We start from the raw sequence: 21,506 nt of genomic DNA, 5'->3' as shown, positions 1-21,506 counted from the left end.
CCAATGTCTTTCTGTACATACACATCCTCCTCGTAGCAGTCACAGTAACGCCTGATCACCCCGTTCACAGTAGCACACACACATAAGACAAGCAGAGCACTAGGCTGCCACACCCAAAACACCCAGATCATCCTGAGGTCTCCACCTGCATGAAAAACACATGCAGTTTTTACAGTATACTTCACACCCGAGCAAACCTCAATTACACGATCATTAGAGTATCTGAAATAAACAATGACGAATACCTGGTAATTAATAGTAAAAATAAAAATAAATAAAAAATTCATATGGATATTATAGTGGAAAACTAGAAATCTTATCAAAGTGAAAACATTTTCTCCTCAGTGTTCCCTGTTTATAACTTACGTTTTCCTGTTGCTTCCGAGGAATACCTCTGTGATACAGCTTGCTTTGCTACTGTATGGTTCTTCTGCCAAAACTCTACACATGAAGTCAAGGACAGAACATTAAAGACCACGCATTTGAGAAAGGGGAAGTGAAAACTATTTGTTTATAAGTGGTTGTGCAGTTTAAAAATAGTCAGAACTGTTTTTCAATCTCACCTCAAACTTCCCTTATCTATAAAAATAAAGCTGCTAATTTCAACAAGACAACTCGACAACTGCTCTTCAGGAGTGTAATTTATTATATTGCTTTCAATACAAGAACATTGGCAAATTTCAGGCATACATGCTACAGTTACTGGCATAAGCAAAAATGGGATTCAGCTGGAATATTCATTCAAGTAATTTTAATAAGTGGAGATGTGCTTCTCAATCATCCGGTTTTACAGTTCTAATGTAAGAATTAAAGTCCTGCGTCCTCTGGTTTTTAACTGCTATTTAATAAGATGTTATGGTAAAAATTCATATTTAATTTAAGAAATTAAGAAAATGTCTTGTGTGACTTAAATTCTAGTGACCATTTTGCAAAGCACAAGGTAGGGCTGTACATGTATACCGTCTAATCATAACATTAGACAGAACATATGTACAGTCCTATACTAGCTGTCTAATCATTAAATCTACATTCCTTTCCTGAAACAAACACTTAAATATGAACATATTGCATCATGATATCAGTTCCATTTCATCTTCATCCAAAAGGGACCTTATAACATTTCTAAAAACCTTGATTTTTAATATGTAAATGTACAATACGTGTTAGTGCCCCTCTTACAGTGCGTTGATCACTGAACTGAAATAAAGACCTGTATTAATATAACTACATTCACTTCTCACCAGTTGTACTCTACCAATATACTCATCAAAAAAATACTCAGACAAAAAGATTTATAATATAATTAAGTTAACAAAAATTAACAGAAGTCGGACATCTATGAAAACTAACAATGCCTCAAGCTGCCAGTGAAAAGACTTGTGTCATCTACAGCAGCTGAAAAAAATCCACTCCTCATTATGAAATAAACTCAAGTGTAACATGGATATTTTAGGCTAGTGGCTCTGGGTGGTATGGGTTTCTATGTGCTTGGTTACTGTAAGAGACTACGGATTTGATTTAGGATTGGTCACTGACAGACAAGCTACTGCTAGGTACACAGCGTTTCCCCAATACCACCCTCTGACCTCATAACATCCCTTTAGCCCCATCAGCAACTTCACCAATTTGTTCTACAGCCTGTCTGTCTGTCTGTTTGTCTGTGTAATATATCCAAACTGTTGAAATAAAACGACGTGTTCATTGCTGTTGCCAATAACGGCCTTGAGAAAACAGATTATCTATTGATTAATATTTAAGACATAAGTAGACAAGAGTGAACAATTTGGATTTGTTTGCACATGCATATGAGTGTTTTCATCCTAATTTATTGCTCCCCCTTTCATACCCCTGACCTTCTCCGTCCATCATTTCCTCCCCTCCCATGCCATCATGCTTGTCCTCTGCCGCTCGTCACCTTCACCCTCCCTCCCCCTCCTGGCATTGCAAACTTGCTCAACGCCTCCTCCTCAAAGCCATCCATTGCCTCCTCGAGCTCCTCGTTGTCCTCTCCCACCATATCCTCCAAGATGTCGTCCACATCCTCCACAAAGTCCCTAAAGCTCAACTGGTCATGAATGAACACTCCGTCTCTGAAGAACTCTGCCATTAGCTTGCTGAGCTCCTCGGTCTTGGCGGGCTCAACCCCATGCCCCTCTGCCTTGGCCAGGAAATCAAGGAGAAGCTCCTGGAACTCCGGCATGGTGACAGGTTGCAGCCCCTCCGCCTGGGCACAGACGTCCACGGAGTTGCAGTGGGTTGCAGGGTTGAGTTGGTGGTGCAGTCGCTTCCTCTGGTGGCTCCAGTACTCCGGGTGCTCCAGTGGGGGTGGACGATGGCTTTGGGAGGGGCCCTTCTCTCTTCTCCACCTTTCTTTCTGCCCTTCTGGGGAGTGTTGTCGGTGCTCCTTCTCATATTTCTCATTCAATGTGCCCTTCTTCCCGTCCCCAGCGTTCCACCCCTCATTCCGCTCACTCTTTTTCCAGGCTCTCTCTCCTTTCCATTCCTTTTTCTTCCATTCTTTGCCACCGTCTTTGTCATCCTTACCTTTCTTCCATTCCTTTTCTGCCTTCCGCTCCTGTTTTTCCTTATTCCCCCGATCTTTCTTAAGATCCGTCTCTTTTTCCTTCCACTCTTGACTTCTCTTATTCCTACCTTCATTCTTTAGATTTTTCTCCACTTTTCCCTTCCACTCCTCTTTTCTCTTATTCCACTTGTCATCTTTTAGATTTTTCTGCTCTTCTCCCTTCCCTTCCTCTTTATCCTTAATCCACCTTCCATTTTTGCTCTCTCTCTCTTTTCCCTCCCATTCCTTTCCATTACTCCATCTTTTAGGTTTTCCCTTTTCCCAATCATTCTCCACCATCCAGGGTTTTCTCTCAGTTTTCTCCTTAAACTCTGTGACCTTCCCTGGCTTGGCCTCACCTGATCTGCCAAATTGATCTTCCTTCCCCTCTCCATTCTTATCCATTTTTTTCCACTCATTTTTTCGTTCTTTTACCTTCCTTTCTTTGCCTTCTTTTTCCAGGTTGTATTTTCCCTTCTTCCACTCATTTTCCACCTTCCAATCCTTCTTCCCTCCCTCAGTCCATTCCATTTTCTCATCCTTATTCCAGTCTTTGCCCTGCTCGGTTTTCTCAGTCTTCCAATGTTTCCCTCTCTTCTCTGCGGTGCCTGATCTCTTGGCTTCCCTCTCTATTGTATACGCCTTACTCCGGCTGTTATCCCCTGCTTGGTCAGAGGTGGGTGATACAGACGCAGAAACTGTTGGAGGAGTTTCTTCCTTGACTAAGGAAAGAAACAAAAAACAATTAGAGAAGTTCTGAATGGCATGTAGCCGGCCTGGAGTACCAGCTGGGTGGGATTTCCAGTTTTAAAACAATTCCATTTGTTCAATTGCAAGACAAGCTCAAGCAAGCCAGCTATCTGACATTACTCAGTACCTGTGATGTGTGATAACTCAGCCATGGTGGATCGGAGGGTCTCCACTTCTTTTTGTAAGACAGCAACAGACTCCAGTTCTTTTTTCATCTTCTCATTCTCTTTCTGAAGGAGGGGGAGTGATGCCATCTCGTTCTTCAGCCTACTGTGCTCCTTCTCTATCTCCTCTCTCTTATTTCGCTCCTTTGCTTCCTCCTCTGCATGCTTCTGGGCTACTTTTAGCTCCTCTTTCTGTGCCTGATTAAAAAAGATGACCCTGTGAGATATAGGCAACACACACACACACACACACACACACCACTACACTACCGCATACACTCTGAACATTAAGGAAGAGACAGACGGACGAGATAGAGACAAGAGAAAAAGACAGACAAGCCTACCAGAAGTTGGGCTTGCAGTATAGCTATCTGTGGGTCTTCTTTAGCCAGTTTATTAAGATGGTCTGTACTGCCAGCATCTACAGGAGGTGGAGGAACCTCAGGATTCAGCCATTCCTTTGACAACACACACGCCATGTAGTTTACACAATAACATGTAACAAAGACCATGCAAATGTTAAAATTACAGAGAACCAGAGGAGAGTACTGAACAGAACAAAATTGGGGGAGAGGATATTGCATGGAAGCATCAGGATGCATCAGATAAAGAAAAATATTCAACTTGAGACAGACCTGTTTTCCCAGCCCCTCTGTATCTCTCAGCTCCCTGGCATCATGGTCCCCCTCTGAGAGAAAACAACTGTTATAAAACATCTTAAGACTAACACAGCACATTACAGAACATTATAACACTGTAATAATAGTATGAAATCCAGACAACCATAGACATTCATCCTATCACATGTAAACTGCAGACAGTATGTCACTGAGGACAGTACAGCAATGACTGCACATTCACCCTAAGAACAAACCAAAAAAGAATGCAATCCACCGTGAATCAGAGTTTATTTGTATAGTACATTTCATACAAAGGGCAACTCAGTGCTTTACATTAGAAGAAGCAAACATCAGGCATACTAGAAATAAATTGAGCATCTCAGACAAAGCATACAAATAAAACCATTACATTTATGATGGTTAAAAGATTATTAAAAGATTAATAAAGTATGAAGGCAGAAATCATACAGGTTTTTAGCCTGAATGTAAAAAAGTGGCCAATGTTGGAGCAAGACAGGAGCAGACACATACAAACATTGTGAAACAACCTGACACAGCCAACACACAAAAACTGTGCAAGCATTCACCTGCATAAAGCCACTGCAACACACGCACGCACACAATGCCTACCGTCGTTCAGGTCCATGAAGACACCTGGAAGACAATACAGTCTCAGAAAGACCTTTATCTGGGACCAAAACTGAATCACCCATCACACAGACATCACCACAGTCATCATGGTGAACATAACCACAGCAACACATGTAACCACAGCAACACACACCTGAGAAGAAGATGGTTCCGAGGCCCAGCAACATGACAGCTCCCAGGATGCACTTGTTTAGAGAAAAGCCCATGTTTTCTACCTCCCTCGGCTGTGGAATCCTAAACTCTTCCTCTTCCTCATCCTCCTCCTCCTCCTCTTCTTCCCTGCCAATTTGCTCAACAGCCGCTAGGAGAGACCCCCTTCTCCTCCTCAACCCTGACACTCCCTCCACCTCCCCCACCGCCTCTGCATCCAGACGGGAGTCTGGCCCAGAAAGACAGAAAAGTAGAGTAACTGTACATTAGTGAATTTGATCTTTTACATACACTAAACTGTAAGCATAAATGACCGTGAAGGTATTCTTCTCATGGTGCTCCAGTAGTGCTGTGCCAATACAAAGATTTCATGTAAAATCGCGATTCTTTTTTTCACAATATTGTATAGATATTCTTATCTCTAGAATCAATGTTTATTTATTCATTCTGCAGTCGGTAGCCGTCTTTTAAATTACTGTAGCGGTCCCGTTTCTTTAACAACAATAGGTATATATATCACAAAATCTACCTGATAAAAGCCTGTTACTGTATTCCCATGTTGTCATTAATAGGAAACCAGAGAAGGGCATCCTGTAATTTTACCTTTTTTTTGCACCAAAGCGGCCACGACTTTTTACGTCAGAAGGGATTGTTTCTGTGTTGCTTGGTGATACAAGGTTAGAAACGTCCTTGAAAGCGATAATGATGTCGAGGTGAGTCGGAAATAAACTGTGGCTATACGTTTTGTGTTGCCCATATTTTATGCTGTGAAATGTTGGTATTATCTTTTAGATGACAACAGCAACCCTGTTGTGAAAACTTGATAGACAAGCACATCAGCTGTGGAGCTTGAATGGTTGCTTGCTCAGTCTAGTAATGGAAAGCGTTGCAGTAGCTGTGTAGCCGGCTAACTAACAACTAATTGTCCGGTTTGTTTTGTCTGTCAGACTAAAATAAAGTTGTCTGCCCTCAAATGGTTCGCTTGTGCAGCTTGATCACGATGACGTCCTGCATCTGCCAAAAGATGTAAGCCACATACTTCCCCTTATCATTTATAAAAACGTGTATGTCCAGAGATTTGCCTTGTGCTTACTTTAAAGGGTTACATTAAGAAATTCTAAGTCGTTTTAAATTGAGTTTTTATTTATTATTATGGGTGACCCATGGGGATTAGCTAAAGAGTGTCCTTTCAAGTATATAGCCTAATATTAATTGAGGTTTTCTTAAGCACTATAGTAAGTATCGTGATTCAGTTGTGATATCGTGATGTATTGAATCGTAATGTGTATTGTGATACATACCCATCCCTATCCAATAGGGACCTTGTGTCTCACCTGTTGACTTTTTGACCTCTATATCAGCCTCCTCCACTCCCTGCCCAAGCCCTTTGTCACAATGTACATCCTGTGTATGCCCCTCCTCTTCCTGGACAAGCCCCACCTCTTCCTGTAGCGCAGTGGTGAGTTGTGAGGCAGGATGCTCCTCAAGGTCTGGGGTGGAGCTAATATGTGAGTAGGAGTCAGAGAATGAATCGGGGCCAGGGGACGGGGGAGCCTGACTCTTAGGGAAGCCACTGGATTGGCCGTGTGTTTCTGGGTGGGCGCCTGAAAGGGAGGGAACATCTAACAGGGAGCTCTGGGAATCATCAGTGGCAGGGCTGGAACCAGGGGGCAGGTCAGCGTTACCCCCGCCTTTCTCTGGTTCTTTTTCCCAGGATGCCTAGGGATGGAAGTGTAGAAAAGATGTTAGAATTCAAGACTAGTCAGTGTTTCCTCAAGCTTAGTATGAATCTAGGTGGGATGTTATGAAATCTAACCTGCTGTTGCTTCACAGGAGAGTGTTGAGCTGAGAATGCATCCTCACAGGGCCTGCTCTCTGATACCACAGACAGACATATTAAACCTTAACAAGTTGAAAAGCAGTTGTGTCTGCAGGTTCTCCTACTGGTATCAGTGTTCTGATACTCTATTAGGGTATATTCTATTATGGTATGGGTTCTGGTACCTGGTGTTTTTCTGCTGCAGTACTCTACCTCAGTGGGTCTCAAATCTCTTATGGGGACCCTCAGCCGTTCCATGTATAGATGCATTCCAGAGCTAGCACACCGCCGGAGTCAAATGATTAAGCCCTCGGCTACTTGCTTCAGATGAGGAAGTTCAGGGTTCCAACAAAATAGACAGGGTAGGGTCCCCAGGAGAGGTTGGAGAACCACTGCTCCACCTGGTTCACATACTAGTGAATGAGTTTTGGTACCTGCAGGTTCCTCTGTAGCAGAATTGTCTTCATGGTGCTTTATTCCCTTTACAGGCCTCAGTGTCTCAGCAACGGTCTCCTGTGACACACAAACATGTACGTGCATGCGCGCACACACGCACGCCAGACCCAGTAAAGTAACACATCTTATTAGAAAATGTCCTTTTTAATAAAGTCTAAAAATCTAAAACGCTTGCCCGCCATTTGCACACTCACACAGGTGGGAGGAAAGTTTACCTCAGGTGGGAGGACAGTCCAGCTGTTGGTGTTGGCAGCACCACTGCTGTCCGACATCACCCCCTAGTGGCTGTGTACTGCACCTGCAACACAGGATACATCAAAGTCCTCACTATGCCTCAAGGCCATAATGCTTCTATTCCTAGACTGATTTAAATCTGGGAGGCCCAGTGTGTTGTCTGCCATGGCTGATTGATAAGGGGCCCTTCAGCTTCACTAACTATGCTACTGCATAGAACATCACGGCTGGCTTTCTCTCCTGTTCAAACTAATTTACATCCTCTGTTTTAACATGCACAGGATTTGAATAGGCCCCTTCACGATTCAACCTTCAATGCCATGCTGACAAAGGAACTACTGTAATGGTGTCCAAAATATATATATATATGTGTGTGTGTGTGTGTGTGTGTGTGTGTGTGTGTGTGTGTGTACAGGAAGTGAAAGTTCCTGGTAGAGTATTCGGTCCTTAATTAGTAGTTAGGGTTTGTTGTCATCCCGTTGGATACCCGGCAGTTGACTGGCAGATGCACTGGCAGCAACAGGCAAAACTGAGGCCACTGAATTTGAATGAGTAGAACAGACATTCCCAAAGCAGCAGTCCATGGTGGACAGTGGACAGGGCATTGTGCCGTTGAAAAATTATTTACTTATTGATACTAACCAAATATTTTTCTTATGTGCCAGACTAAATGTTTTCTACACAGCCCGTCAGAGTTAGTCTTGATCAGCACGCAGTCTTGCATTCTGAATTGTCCCCAAAACTTGGCCTTCTGGACAAACCTGATGTCACGCACAGTATGACCATCTTTCATGTAGATTTTATTTTTTGCTTTTAATGCATGTGTACGTCTCAGATAATTTTTTTTATAAAAATCAGAATACCATTGTGTTGTTTCAGTTTTACTGCCACCATCTCTGATTCTGTTCGGACAGATTCAAGATGAGGTTAGTCAGTAGTTTCATCTGTAGGGGACACATGACCAATTTACTAATAATATCAAGCATTCAGCTGGCTAGTTAACGTGGTGTCAAGATTAAATCTACTTATTTGTGAGTCACTGATCTGTTGATTAGTCTTCTCAGATTAACATCAGTGTTGGGGACAGTTATGACAAAAAAGCAAGGCAGTCAAAGAAGCATGAAACTTCTCATGGGTATCAATCTACTTGGAGGCCAGTTCAGGACTAGTAGCATACGCTTACTGAGCTAAACAATGTAAAGCAGTGTGTTCAAACTCACTCCATCAGGGGCCTAGTGCCCGGGAGGAAGAAAAGAAAAGTTGGTTTCATTAACATCTAGACAACCAGGCGACAGGAGTTTCTTATTAATTATTGACCTTAATTAATCAAGGTAGGAGCCCAAACCTGAAGACATTTGGGACCTCTATTGACGTTTAACGTCACAAGCTTTGACATGTCACATTAATGACTATGGTAATGTGAGGTTTCAGAGAATTACTTGATGCTAGACACCAACCACAGTGACCAATTAAGCTACCGCTTAGCTATATATTTAGCAATTATTTAAAAACTCTGTGACCAGTTCTAAATAATGTTGTCATGTCTGAATTCTTCAATCTGCATGCAGCTTTGCCATCGGATTTGATCCCATCTAAGGCACTGTTTGGTAATAAAAACTATGCCGAACCCATTCAAACTGTTAATCAATTAAGGAAACAGTTCACTGCATGCTGCTAAAAACAGGTAAAGCAATATTGAGTGGCCTGATTAACAAGTACAGTGCAATATAATGCAGCAAGACCCAGAATCCAGGATGGCTTTACCGTAGCCTACATTCTGGGTGAAGAAGCTAGGCTAACTTGCCGTTCATCACATTTTTGGTGAGTCTGTGTCTCTTCAGATCCAGCCCCACAAACACAAATATGACAATGTCCTTGTCAGTTTTGTCTGTGGACCCTCACAGCCGGTCAGATTTTGTCATCATCAGCACTCCTGTCTTCAGTCTTGCATTCTGAATTGTCCTCAGACTTGGCCTTCTAGACAGACTTGGCCTCTGGGATGCTGTGACTGGGATGACAAACACTGGCACAGAGAAAGGCAACACTGGCCTCAGTCCTTCAACCAGTCAACACCACAGTCTGACTGGAGCCTTACCCATTCAACATGCGTTATGCTATAATACCAGTGTCTGAGAATTACTGTGGGGAAAAGATTATTTTACATAAACATACCTAGCCGGCATACCACACAGTCACATAGCAGCTAATCAAAATAACCTCCATGAGAAGCACAATAGCCAGGGCTATGGAAAAGAGAAGGCCTACGTTAAAGTCGCTCCCAGAATTCATTGTATTTGCATTTTCCCCTTCTACACCAAAATGGGGGATGGCAGATGAATGTCTGGGCCAAGGGACATGTCACCCCACAGAAATGTTGTTATGGAACAGCTTAATTGTGTTGGAGCTCATTTGAATATTACTACAAATGTAGCCAACACCTTAACATGATATCTGGAGGATTTCAGTCAAAGTAAATGGTTCCAGCTTTGAAAATGTAATTATTTGCAGTAAACAAGTGTGCAATTTATCCACTGCCAGACATAGCAAACTTCTCTATTTGCATGATGGAGATCTCTTTTGGTACTCTTTACATTGCTGTGTTGTTTTGGAACGATGTATGCTGGTGGCATTCAAAACTCCCACTTCTCTAGTCCAATAACCAGCATTCTCAAGCCACTGGTTTTGGTAATGTTATGCCCCAGGCAGTTACCAAACATGCTAAAAAGGCTCTTTTGCTAGTGAACATTAAGCAAAACTGTTGCAGTTTCTTAAATGAATGCTTGTTGATCTAAAATTGCCCACAAAGCCCCAGAATCACTGCCATAGCCATGGCAACTCCTTGGCGAGAATGTCAAACTAATGCCAAGTGTCAAATCGGTTACATTACGTGCAAGTAGTTAACTTGACTTTGATTAGGATTTATGTCCCATTTCATTCAGATCCTAATCTGTAAATTATCTGAGGGAGGGTAGGGGATTGGCTTTAATTTGGGAAATCATAGTTAATTAAATGTTATTCTATTTGCAATTTAGAAAAACTTGAAGATTAGATTTTTCACTTTGACATTATGGATAATGGGGTTGATCAGCAGGGAAAAACTTTTTAAATCCATTTTGCAAGTCCAAGGAGGTGAGTACTGTGGTTAGCCAGGGATATTCGTGTTGCAACAAGGTTCAGTATACACGCTACAAAACACTCCCAAGAGAATTCATATCAACCACATAGTGGGGTTAAAAGGGTTGAGTTATTCATTTCATATGTAAATTTGGCAAACCCCCTGGAGGATGAGTGTCCTTAACCCACATTAAACTTACGAATGATGTGGTTTGTCAACAACCTCTGGCATTGACACCATTACACTCATTAATGGGGGGGATGACATGGTTACAGTAGCCGTGTTATTTAAGAAGTGTGATGTGTAAAGTAGTTGAAGCAAACTACAACAATGTTGACTTCCCAAACCTCAAATGCCTATTGTTTTAACACTGGATATTTTCCCATTGCACATTACTCTGCTGTACCATAGCCTACTGTAACAACAAACCACGACAGGAAAAAAAAAATCCATAATATTTGGAATAACTTTTTCAGATAGATCCTAGTTCATTTTAGCCAGGCCCACTTAGCAGGCTTCCCTCAGCTAAACAAACTTCCAGAACCAGGTCCACCTTTACAACTGATTCTGAGACTTGACACATATACAAAGCTAAATGTCCTAAATTAAATATTCAATTGTTGATGACATTTATTTCTTCTTAAACTATAGGAATAATTTGTATATTAGGTTTTATTAACTAAAAGTGTAGAATGAATTGCATCATTCCTGTCCCAAGTGTCCCAAACTTAAAACATTAATTAAACTCCAAACCAGTTTTTCAATGTCATCCCTGGGGTTGTCAGCCACACGTGTGTTGGGCATAGGGATCGGCTTGAGATTCATGGTAGTGAGGAGCATTCCAAGGCTTTTTGGTGAGTCTGCTATTCTGAATCCATTCACCTTAAAAGGCTGGCTTAATGGGCTCCTGAAAGGCTCTTAGTTTGAAATACTTAAAAAATTATCACAAAATAAAATCTCAGATCTCCATAACATAGGCGAAAAAGTAAGATAGGAAACACGCAAATTGGCTAAACGCAAAAGGCAACAATAATTGCAAGAGGACTGAATTTTGGATGAGACAACAAGCTCGTTCAACCAATGACCACTACTTTGAAATGTCATATATAAGCTGTTTCTCAATGTCAAGGATCCTTCCTTGGTAGGACTAGTCCTTCCAAGGAAGGATCCTTCAGAGGCTAGGCCAGGCTCCTCCTTAGCATTCGAAGAACACATACAATGGAACAGGCTACCAAGTGCACGTCATTACATCATTTACGAGCTGGCAAAGCCGTGCGCGTAGGATTGTGGGTAATATAGGAGCGCGGAGGATACACATATACATCCTTTGCCGTCTATGGGAAATTCTCCGAACGAAGGACTCAGTCCTTGGTGGGATTCGGAGCATCCTCGACATTGGAACGGTCCTTCGACGGACGTCGATGACGTAGCATCCTCCAAATTCTGGCTTCGAAGAATCCTTCCTTGACATTGAGAAACAGCTATATTGCTGCAGAGATTTTTCAGTCATAATTATTTAAGGAGACAAAAAAATTCTGTATAAGTGCTAGCAGTGGATTTTCCCTTCAAAATGTAAAGGTGGAAATAATAATGGAAGCACCATGTGGAAATGGACTGTTACTTTTAAGTTATTTTAACAAAATCACAATTATAGGGATAGATGGCCACTTTACAGAACAGTTGCTCATTGCTCCAAAAGCACAGCCTCAAATATTACCACAGAATTGAATCAACCCCTCTGGGACCCAATCACAACAAAAACAGTGCATTGTGAGATTCACAAAACTGGAACCATTTGGAAACTGCATATATCACAAAGAACAACTTGGGGTAAGGAGCACCAAACCCAGAACTGAACAATGGAGAAAAGTAGTACGGTCTGACAAGTCATATTTTACCCCATTTCCTACATTCAGATGGGTTTATATTGGGAGAAGGCCAAAGGAAGGCTTCTTCCCACAATGTCTGCAACAAACTGTCAAATTTGGTGGGGGGAACCGTTATGGTACGACAGCCATCTGGTGGGAGTCATTGGGTCAGATGATTGATCTGCATGGTTCTACAACAGCCAAGAAATGAGGCCAATTTATAGGACCAGGAGAACCCAATGGCTGTTCAGAAGGCAAAGGGCAGCCCTACTAATTTGTTCCATGATATTAATATATCGTTAGAGGTTTCCAATATTTTGACCAGCCCCTATATGCACAAACTGTACATCCCTCTATAATGTGCAGGATAATCATAATCGGACTCAGTGATCAACATTGCTTTGGGTCTGTCACTTAATCGCAAACAGAAAGAAAAAAAATTAAGCCTACTTTCAACTTCCAAAAGTATTAACTTCAATTACATTCATACTTGTAAATTCACTTTTATTGTGTGGCACTGCTTCATCATGCCATTTTTGTCACCGCACGACACACATCAGTAACCTAGGCTCTTCTGTCCCGCTGTAATTTAGGTCTTCTAATCAGGTTCTTCCCAGGAGAGGGCCGTTGAACGTTGCCTAAGGCCAATGGAGCATTGTGAAGCATATCGTGGAATGACTTAAATAGATATTAGCCTAGCTAAATATAGGCAAGAGCCGATGAGAGAGACTGCAAGACTGGGAGAAAGCACACAGGGCCCCGGGGAAATCACTCAAACATACAGATGCATCTTAAAGGCCTTTCACTGTGGAACATTTGAAGAGAAAATGTTATCCAGACCTACTGTGGCCCACAATTCAATATCAAAAATAAAAGTTGTTTGCAAGAAGATAAAATGTAAATATTTTGTTTAACTGACCATAACAAGATAGACATGGGATGGAGGTTTCTCCTATTTCTCTCCCTCCTGATGGAGCTTCTGACTGAGTACGGTCCTTTCACAAACACTAGACCGATTAGCTTCAGAAATTAACAAACGCGTATGCGCCAATGACAGCAATCCCTTGCAGGTGTTCACTGCAAACTGCCCTTTGCTCTATACTGCCATGCTCTTTGCCGTAATAGGCTTAGGGAAAATAAAAAAAAAAAAAAAAGTTAGCTTTCAAAGTAGTTCCTGTCTTCCATCTGAAATGGTATTTATGTTCCTTCCGTCTGCAGTGAGCCAAAAGCCTAATCTCTCGGTCTCGCAGAAAGAAAATTACCAAAAATGGTCACAACGCTGCAGGACAGTATTGGTGCAAGGCTGTAAAATGTTATAACACATTTAAATGTTCGACTCACAATCCAGGCAATAGATCATAGGTTCCAGACGCCTAATTTGGCATGTCAGCCATGTTGACAAAAGGGGTGTTGTCAAATGTCACACCGCATCTTTACTGATGAACCATGAACAATAACCACTGACTGAAACGTAATAAACAAATGTGAACATGGATACTGAAACGTGTACGCTAACATGAGTTACATTACACCACTTTTCTTTTATCTGTATCTATTAACTTACAGAAAAAAAAAAACGTTTATCCCTTATACAGAAAAGTAGACTACTTAATATATCCGGACCCAGGAAACAAAGTACTCAAAATAATATCAATCAAAATAACGTCATGCATACACCACTTACCTCGGAACGAGTTGCTTTCCTTATGAACGGCAAGTGTGTCAAATATTTTTCATCCAACTTCTGAACTTGAAAACAGTCCTCCCTACACTTAGGTTATTATGCACGCTCTTAAACTTCTGTCAAGTACGCTCTCTTGTCCAACGGTTTTAGGGCGTTCACTGATGTCCCACCACTCGCTGGCAATTTCAGCCAATGCCATCGCTCTGTGGTGTCCCTTAACGCACACTTTCAGATTGATTGACATACGCAGGTGATCAGAGTGGGTAGGACCTACTGCACAGGAGCTGCGTTCAAAGCAACTAGGGAAATAACATAAAATTCAGTAATCTTCAGGTTGGAAAGTTGTTTCTTCAGGATGTGCATGGAATTTAGAGTTGAATAGTTTTTATTTCCCAGTCAGGGCATATTTTTCTCTCCAGAGTTCCCAGTTCCCAGAAGCACCGACAATTATTTCCGGCGTTGAACTGGTGAGATAAACATAATGATGACATACGTAGGTAGATGCTGATGACATTTATGACTGTCCACGATAAATAAATGTAAAAAAAATATATCACACGCACGTTTACATAGCGACCTGACTCGGGAAACAAACATTTATTGCACTTACTAATTCTAACGGAAAACCTCAACCTAACCGTAATTTTAACTCCTCTTGAAGACCTTTGCCAAAAAAACTGCCTGGGTTCAAAATGGGGACAGGAAAAATCCCCCCCCCCATTAGTGAACCTTTTCTTATTAATCAGTGTGACATGTTTTGACATTTTTGTTCCATTATATAGTTAAGTCAGAAGCACATTTGTTTTTCTATCCTTGTGGTACCTGAAACTAAAATAGACCCCAGAAATCCATCTTCTTCTTTTGCACTAAACCTAACTTCAGTCTAAACCTAATTGCCCTTTAATTCTTAAACTTAACCTAGCCCTAATAAATAAACCTAAACCTCATTGGTAATGCTTAAACCTAAAAGTACCCCCAATTCTAACACCATGACCAGTTGCAAATGTTTCCCTTATACTAACACTTAAGCCTGAAATAGCATTTTCCCTCTTTTATCTACATGTACACATAGACCATGGACTAGGCACACCAAAAAAATACATATCTTGTAGAACAACTTATAGAATAAACTTTTATTCCTCATTAATATTATGCAGAAAACAAATGAAAATGTCACCTAAGCAGAATCGCCTAAACTAAATCCATCTGTCTAATGCCATATAGCTTGGGTTTCTCCACAGGTTTACGATCAGCGGATTGGTGTTCAGGCGATGCCTCACACACTGCAGATCGCCAGATTGACTGACTCTGGATCAGAGAATAATGGAGGTTCCCAAATATGTCTCTCACAGCTCCGGCCAGGAATACACAACTGCATCATGGGCACTGAGAAGAGAAAATACACGCATACATACACCAGGAGCATGTACTAAATGTAAACCTCAAAACACTGCAGACAGTCCTCAGTAGTGGGTGGAATGTTCTACACTAGAATCCTAGCTCAAATGTTTACAAGTCTGAATTTAAATAATACGCCTTGTCTCCTCCTTCTCTTCTGTTACCAGACAAGACCAGAATAGTACTAGCTTCTCCAGAGTGGAGGGGTTAGTAATGCAACTTTCTAAAGCACTTATGAGGTGACCACACTTCAGTGCAAACTGATAGACAGATCTGGGAACAACTTTAATTGTAGAATATCTCCGGCACTGAACAATTTTGTAGAAAACATACATCACACATTAACTGCAGATGTCTTCAGGTAATTTATGTTTGTAGTAATGTAAAACTCTTACTAATAAGTCCCCTTTAACAGATTACATGTTCTTGTAAGGAAATTGTGTTGCCAGAAACCGATTTCACACCAAAATGGAGAATAGTTTGAAATGCTCTACTTCAATCTCTGCTTTGGACGCCCCAGCTGTTCCATAAATTAGTTGTATTCCAGAGCTATCACAACTGAAACAACTTATTATGAGTCAACAAATTATCAAGCGCTTGACCACTTCATTCAGATTAGCTGGTTATAGTTGGTGTACATGTTTGTCTAATTGTAAGATAGCTGGGAGTCCGCAGGAGAGGTTTGAGAAGCACTGGTCTATATTACATACCTAATGGATGTTCTAACATAAGACTCATACTTACATGGCTTAACATGTTGCTGTTTTCAATACAGCTAGTGAGGGGAAAAGAAGAGGACAAACTGAGAGAATATAAGGAAGCAATATAAACATGATCAGACAGAGAGGCTGGACAAGAGAACATCACCCAGGTACCTCTCTCTTTCGTGGTGTCTCAGTCAGCCAGTCAGTCCAGTATCTCCTTAATGCACCAGCAGCAGAGCAGGAAGTAAAGACACTCTTTGAAGGACTGGATGAAGCCATAGGCAATGTTTCCACCCAGGAAGTTTTTCCCTCTGCCCAGGCCCATGGCCACATCACGTAGGTTCTGCCCCAGGGAGGAGGGCATGGCCTGGGGGAGAGGACGCTGCGGGTGCATGGATCTGTGGCTCCACGTTGAGGACAGGAGGAAGAGCGCTCAGGTCAATCCCAAAGGGAGAGGAAGAGGCCAAGCAGTGAAGGAGTGAGGGTCAGGGTTGAACTGGGTGCGAGTGGACAGTGAGCTCCTGTACTTATAACCTCCTATAGTCACACAAACAACACCAGGCGGCGACCTCACAGCTCCTGATCATTCTCTATTGTTTCTTTACACTCTGGAACGTGGACACAGTGGTCACCCCCGGCGATGAAACATTCTGTTCAGCGGCTGGGGGTGTGTTCTGCATCCACCTCTCCCACTCCAGATCTGGAACAGACTAGCTCAGCGCTCTCCGTCTCTCCCCATGTAAAAGCCTCATTGATCCACCAAAACGTCCCCCCTACAGTAGAGTGTCCTGAGGATCGTTCCAGGATCACCTGCTCAGTACGGCTCTTCTGGAACACTGTACAGTATCATTCAAATCTCCAATCCACATCCCTCTTTGTCCAGGATGCAGTCTTTTGTCTGGATATGTGGGTAATCTGCATTTTGTCTATACTCTAAACAGCTGGAAATAAGTAAACTCCACTATTATGTTCTCTGTATTTGTGTCCCTTCAACCAGGTAGAAATTATTGCTTGAAGAGTTCTCGCCAGAGAGGTCTAAACATATGACAAATATATTACTCACAATAGATAAATGAGTGGATAATGTTATATTTAATAGTTATTACATTTTAAAAATCACAGGAGACCAAAGAGTGAAATACAGAAACTACATTTAAAACCAAACTCACCAAGAAGGATGAATGACATTTGTATTTATATATGTAATCTATCATTTCAGATACATGTGTAAACATATTCATTTTCCCCAAAAGAACAACAAGAGTATCAAATCAGAAATGTAAAAATGAAATCAATATATGTGCAGGCTAATAGAAAATAACCCTTTGGCTTTCAAAACACAAATAAAAAAAAAAAGACTGAGAAGACTGAGACGACAACAAAAACAACAACAACAAACTTTCAAAGGATTTCCATGCAACAAAGGCAACTGTGAAGAACAATGATCATGGGGACAGGTGGGGAAACAAACACAAAGACAAGCCAAATCTGATGGTGATGTTTTCTTTTTTTCTATCCAGGACACCTGAACAGCCCTCCTCTCTCTCTCTTTCTGTGTGTGTGTGTGTGTGTGTCTGTCTGAGAGTTCATGCCGTCTGAACCACACATCCCGGCCCTTACACTTCAAACTATAGAATCTGATCATCCCCTTACATATACATATACACACACACATACACACACACACACACACAGAGTAAAGTCAATGACACATCTAGGCTAAGAGAACCCCCCTGGTTGGAAGATGTCTGGAATGGCAAAGTTTTATGGAGATGGCAGAATTTTGACACTATGTCATTTTGGTATGAGTAGATGGTGTAAATAAATTGACACAATCTATGTGCAAAGAAAAGAGTAAGTGTCCAAAAACTATTCTTCTGGGGGCCCGAGGGGAGATTTTCGGGGGACACCCCCACCTTGGGTGCAAAATGTCTTACTGACACTAACTCCTGATAGCACAAAACATTTGGGGCATAAAATTACATTTCCTTCAATTCTACAGCAGCAGAGAAAATGTTGCATGTTTATGTTAATGCAATTATATTCTTTGTGTTATAGGCTTAGTGATGTTTAGCAACATTACAGCTTATTAAAAGTAATTCTACCCATTTTTCTATGGGTAGAAAATGTTTTGCAATTTTACAGCAGATTATCTGCAATTCTACACACTTTGCCATTGGGTGGAGACATTTTCTTGTTTAAAAGCTAATTTAAAGGCAATATTTACTTAGGCACTAGCCAGACACCTATACGGCAGGCCAGTCCTAACTTGTGCAATTACAAGGGATTAAGCAGGAAATCCAGTTCTTCCAACCAGGACTTTTTGGATTTAAAGAAAGTTCTCAACACTTTCGCTACTTAAACAGAAATATTTTATACGAATCACAATTGTAGGTGAGAAATACCAATTTAACAAAACTCTTCACGCACATGTTTGGTTTCAGCCTTGAAAAGGTGAAATGCAGTATCTAGTTCCATTTAAAGGTTTATTAAATACATCAAAACAATCTTGATATTTTTTTGTCATAATTTTTTTAGAACCAAAAAACAACTGATCCGATCTGATGTTATATACAAGAGGAGTGGAAATTCCAATGAGACTTGCGACATCGACCAACCAGGACCACATGGGAACAACAGTACAAAGGCATGTCATGAGGAGCAGACTGAGTCTCAGGGTCTTTTTCTAGAGTCTTCCATGAACTGAGCCACCGTGATAGGACCCAACAGTCCATTTTATTTGGATTAAGTTCATCAATTGACTGGACAGAAAGCGCATGTACAAGTAGGCAAGGTGACTACCAGACTGCACTGGAGTGAGGTGACTGCATTGAAGAAACAAGGCACGAGAAGAAGAGAAAAAAAAAATACACAAAAATGAAGACAGGGGAGAGGATGATTCCTCTCCTTCCTATAGGTCCAATTTAGAACAACAAACCAATAAACTCCAACATTTCACTGAAGGTAGCAAAGCTCCCAGATTTCTACTGTTTATCCTCCACACTTCCACTCCGTCGAGTTCCGTTCCATTTGAAACAACAAAAAAGGAGAACAGGACAGTTTTCCCTGGAGCGAGCTGAGGAGAAACACTTTACACACTAACATTAATGCTAAAAGCTAGTCTCATGACAGAGATTGTAGCATCACATTTGGAGAGGGGAGAACATCACTGCTTTCAGTGCTCTAGGCCAGATGCTTTTAGCATTCAACACTTTGTCCAGAATCCCCTTCAACCAACCCCACCCCCCCACCCCAACATCACCCCCTTTAGTCCAGACATCAGAGATATGGCCATAGATTGTCAAGGCAAACCGATAATAACAACAAGCAAGAAAACATTTGCATTATATGACCTACGATTCCCAGAATGCACCGAAAGCTATGCTTTGCAACGACAACATCGCAGAACTGGCTTTGACTTCTTAGTGACATTATGTCTAGGGCTGATTACGTCATGTGTAAATGTGGATCCTCCCTGGGCCTCCTGTGATTCCTAATTCTATGGTGATGAAGCACTCCTCCCAATGGAAACATATGGCAGAAAAACACACGGTAATGTTTGAACTGTTTGGGTCATCTCCAGTGTTTCTGCTGTCCAACCAAGTCCACTCTCTTTGGCTTTATGAGGATGATGATACCAGTCCACCAGTTCCAACACATGGATGGATATGAATCACTTTCATCAAACTCCCAAAAGGAGGCAGGAAGGAAACATTGCCCATATTTGGATAGACATAGACAATAGCTGTTGGCATCGGAATCCCATTTTTGCATTGCAGTGACGTCTTCCATGACGTCGCCAGTTATCACTTAGGGTCTTGGTCAAAGAAAGGGCTATAATGGGTGTGGCTAGAAAAATGTCAATGCATAATGTCTATACTAGTGGCCCTGATTGGTGCGGATACAAAAATGTCTATGCATATTCAAGGAGGCCTGATCTGAATCAGTCACTGATTGTCTATTCCTATGTTCCACTGATATTCTATTGGACGGCCCATGTCTTTGGGGTGATACTCTGATAGTTAAAAAGTGTTTCCTCTGTCTGGATCCATTACCCTCCGTCCCTCCTGTCCATCACTCCTCAATGATTCACTCCACCCTCCAAGGTCCACAGCTCTCCTATACAATGACGGCATCATCCCTAGGTGATCCTGTGTTATGATTTCTTAAAAATGCAAATACATCTGCATTACCTTCCGTCCCGCTCCCAGAAATAAAAGGAGGTGGTCGTTGGGCCTTACTCCCTCGTTCTTTAGGATGATGTCTGCGGGAAGGAGTGGCTCTCCATGGCAGAAGGTTGAACAGAACGAGGGTTTACAGAGGAAACAGTCATCAAGCGTGTGTGTGAGGAAAGAAGTCATCGAGTAATTTGGCAGAAAGAGTAACAGTTTTTTGTGGCTTTCCTAAATGTGGTCAGTGTGTGAGTTTGTGTACACAGTTACGTGTGTAGTGTTGCAGTGTGTGTGTGTGTGTGTGTTTGTGTGTTACATTGCTGCATGACTGTGAATGTGTATGTTCAGGCCCTGCGCTCCACTGGTTGCTGAAGACACACCTCACTGCCTGCTGATACGATGGGCAGCCTGTTGTCCATGTGGTAACTGATCAGATGGCTCACACTGTCAAAGCGGTGGTCTTTGGTACGCACCTGAGGAGAAGGACAACACAGAGTCACCAAAACGTAGAGCACCACACGGGCGTTTGGTGTCAAAGCTCTGACCCCCACACTCACCACTCCCTCGGGGTCGACCAGCAACAGGTGTTTGGGCTGACCCCCCTGCTGTCCAGTGAGGACATACTGTCCAGGGGTGGTGCCTGACTCTCGGACCAGGAAGTCTCCGTCGCGGGTCAGCAGTCTCTCAGCCTGCTTGCGACTCAGGCTGCCGTGGAACCAGGCCTCGCACTGCAGCTGTTCCACCAGAGGGGGCGCCGTGGAGATGGCTGGGCCCCCCTGACCTACTACATTCAGCGCATCATCAAACGGCTCTGAGAGTAGAGGGGGGAGAGAAAGAGAAGATGAATCAGACCAGACTCATTCTATACACAGTACATTCAGGATAACAACATTCCCATTTCCCCTTTGTCCAAAACTAAAGAAATTAGCTAATGACTCCTACTGGAGTTACTGCAACATTTCTAACAATTCTGATTAGTCTTATCTAAAATCACTGCAATGGATATCTAAAGTCACTGCAATGGACTGTTCTTATGGGGCTGACAGATCAAAGATGTTAAATGCAGATTTGTTGCTTAGCTCTGCCCTTGTCTCCTTTTCAAAACCACTGGATGAGAGAGCCAGCTGTCCCTACCCTCTCAGCTTTTCCTCCAAATCA

The 21,506-nt window shown here is 42.1% G+C and overlaps 3 protein-coding genes across 10 annotated transcripts in view; all 3 read right to left on the bottom strand.

Moving 5' to 3' along the window:
* Window positions 1–626: 626 nt before the first annotated feature.
* On the bottom strand, window positions 627–14,221 carry pbxip1b (pre-B-cell leukemia homeobox interacting protein 1b). Of its 4 annotated transcripts, none has more exons than XM_010894433.4 (11): window positions 14,075–14,221; window positions 7,368–7,471; window positions 7,152–7,230; window positions 6,715–6,773; window positions 6,233–6,617; window positions 4,882–5,127; window positions 4,728–4,751; window positions 4,113–4,165; window positions 3,822–3,935; window positions 3,441–3,675; window positions 627–3,285 (listed from the first exon to the last, which is right to left on the bottom strand). In XM_010894433.4, exons 2-11 carry the CDS (start codon window positions 7,443–7,445, stop codon window positions 1,889–1,891), a joined length of 2,670 nt encoding a protein of 889 aa, XP_010892735.2. In that variant the 5' UTR covers window positions 7,446–7,471; window positions 14,075–14,221; the 3' UTR covers window positions 627–1,888. The 4 variants fall into 4 exon arrangements, with proteins under 4 accessions (XP_010892735.2, XP_010892736.2, XP_019896655.2 ...); XM_010894434.4 differs by having other exon boundaries at window positions 7,389–7,471; window positions 14,075–14,220; XM_020041096.3 differs by lacking the exon at window positions 14,075–14,221 and adding an exon at window positions 13,310–13,422.
* Window positions 14,222–15,203: 982 nt separating this feature from the next.
* Window positions 15,204–17,256, bottom strand: lenep (lens epithelial protein). Of its 2 annotated transcripts, none has more exons than XM_010894432.4 (3): window positions 16,348–17,256; window positions 16,217–16,274; window positions 15,204–15,460 (listed from the first exon to the last, which is right to left on the bottom strand). In XM_010894432.4, exon 1 carries the CDS (start codon window positions 16,568–16,570, stop codon window positions 16,379–16,381), a length of 192 nt encoding a protein of 63 aa, XP_010892734.1. In that variant the 5' UTR covers window positions 16,571–17,256; the 3' UTR covers window positions 15,204–15,460; window positions 16,217–16,274; window positions 16,348–16,378. The 2 variants fall into 2 exon arrangements, with proteins under 2 accessions (XP_010892734.1, XP_010892733.1); XM_010894431.4 differs by having other exon boundaries at window positions 16,217–16,247.
* A 54-nt stretch (window positions 17,257–17,310) lies between these two features.
* The window catches only part of shc1 (SHC (Src homology 2 domain containing) transforming protein 1), a 31,172-nt gene continuing 26,976 nt past the window's right edge, over window positions 17,311–21,506 (bottom strand). For all 4 annotated transcript variants that reach the window (XM_020041095.3, XM_010894428.5, XM_010894430.5 and 1 more), the window contains 2 exons: window positions 20,906–21,159; window positions 17,311–20,821 (listed from right to left, as the gene is read on the bottom strand). In XM_020041095.3, the coding sequence (XP_019896654.1) occupies window positions 20,693–20,821; window positions 20,906–21,159 (383 nt within the window). In that variant the 3' untranslated portion in view covers window positions 17,311–20,692. The remainder of the gene's footprint in view (window positions 20,822–20,905; window positions 21,160–21,506) is intronic.

This window comes from Esox lucius, chromosome 20 (assembly GCF_011004845.1).
Source record: "Esox lucius isolate fEsoLuc1 chromosome 20, fEsoLuc1.pri, whole genome shotgun sequence".
NCBI classification, from domain to species: domain Eukaryota; kingdom Metazoa; phylum Chordata; class Actinopteri; order Esociformes; family Esocidae; genus Esox; species Esox lucius.
This window is presented reverse-complemented; position numbering and strand designations above follow the sequence as displayed.

What these genes read in the sequence shown, in the direction of transcription:
- pbxip1b (XM_010894433.4), bottom strand. Translation starts at nt 7,445, where the DNA reads ATGTCGGACAGCAGTGGTGCTGCCAACACCAACAGCTGGACTGTCCTC. An exon ending in TAAACTTTCCTCCCACCTGT is followed by an intron (nt 7,231 to 7,367) that starts GTGAGTGTGCAA and finishes TGTGTGTCACAG; the next exon opens with GAGACCGTTGCTGAGACACT. An exon ending in CTCCTGTGAAGCAACAGCAG is followed by an intron (nt 6,618 to 6,714) that starts GTTAGATTTCAT and finishes TTCCATCCCTAG; the next exon opens with GCATCCTGGGAAAAAGAACC.
- lenep (XM_010894432.4), bottom strand. Translation starts at nt 16,570, where the DNA reads ATGCACCCGCAGCGTCCTCTCCCCCAGGCCATGCCCTCCTCCCTGGGG.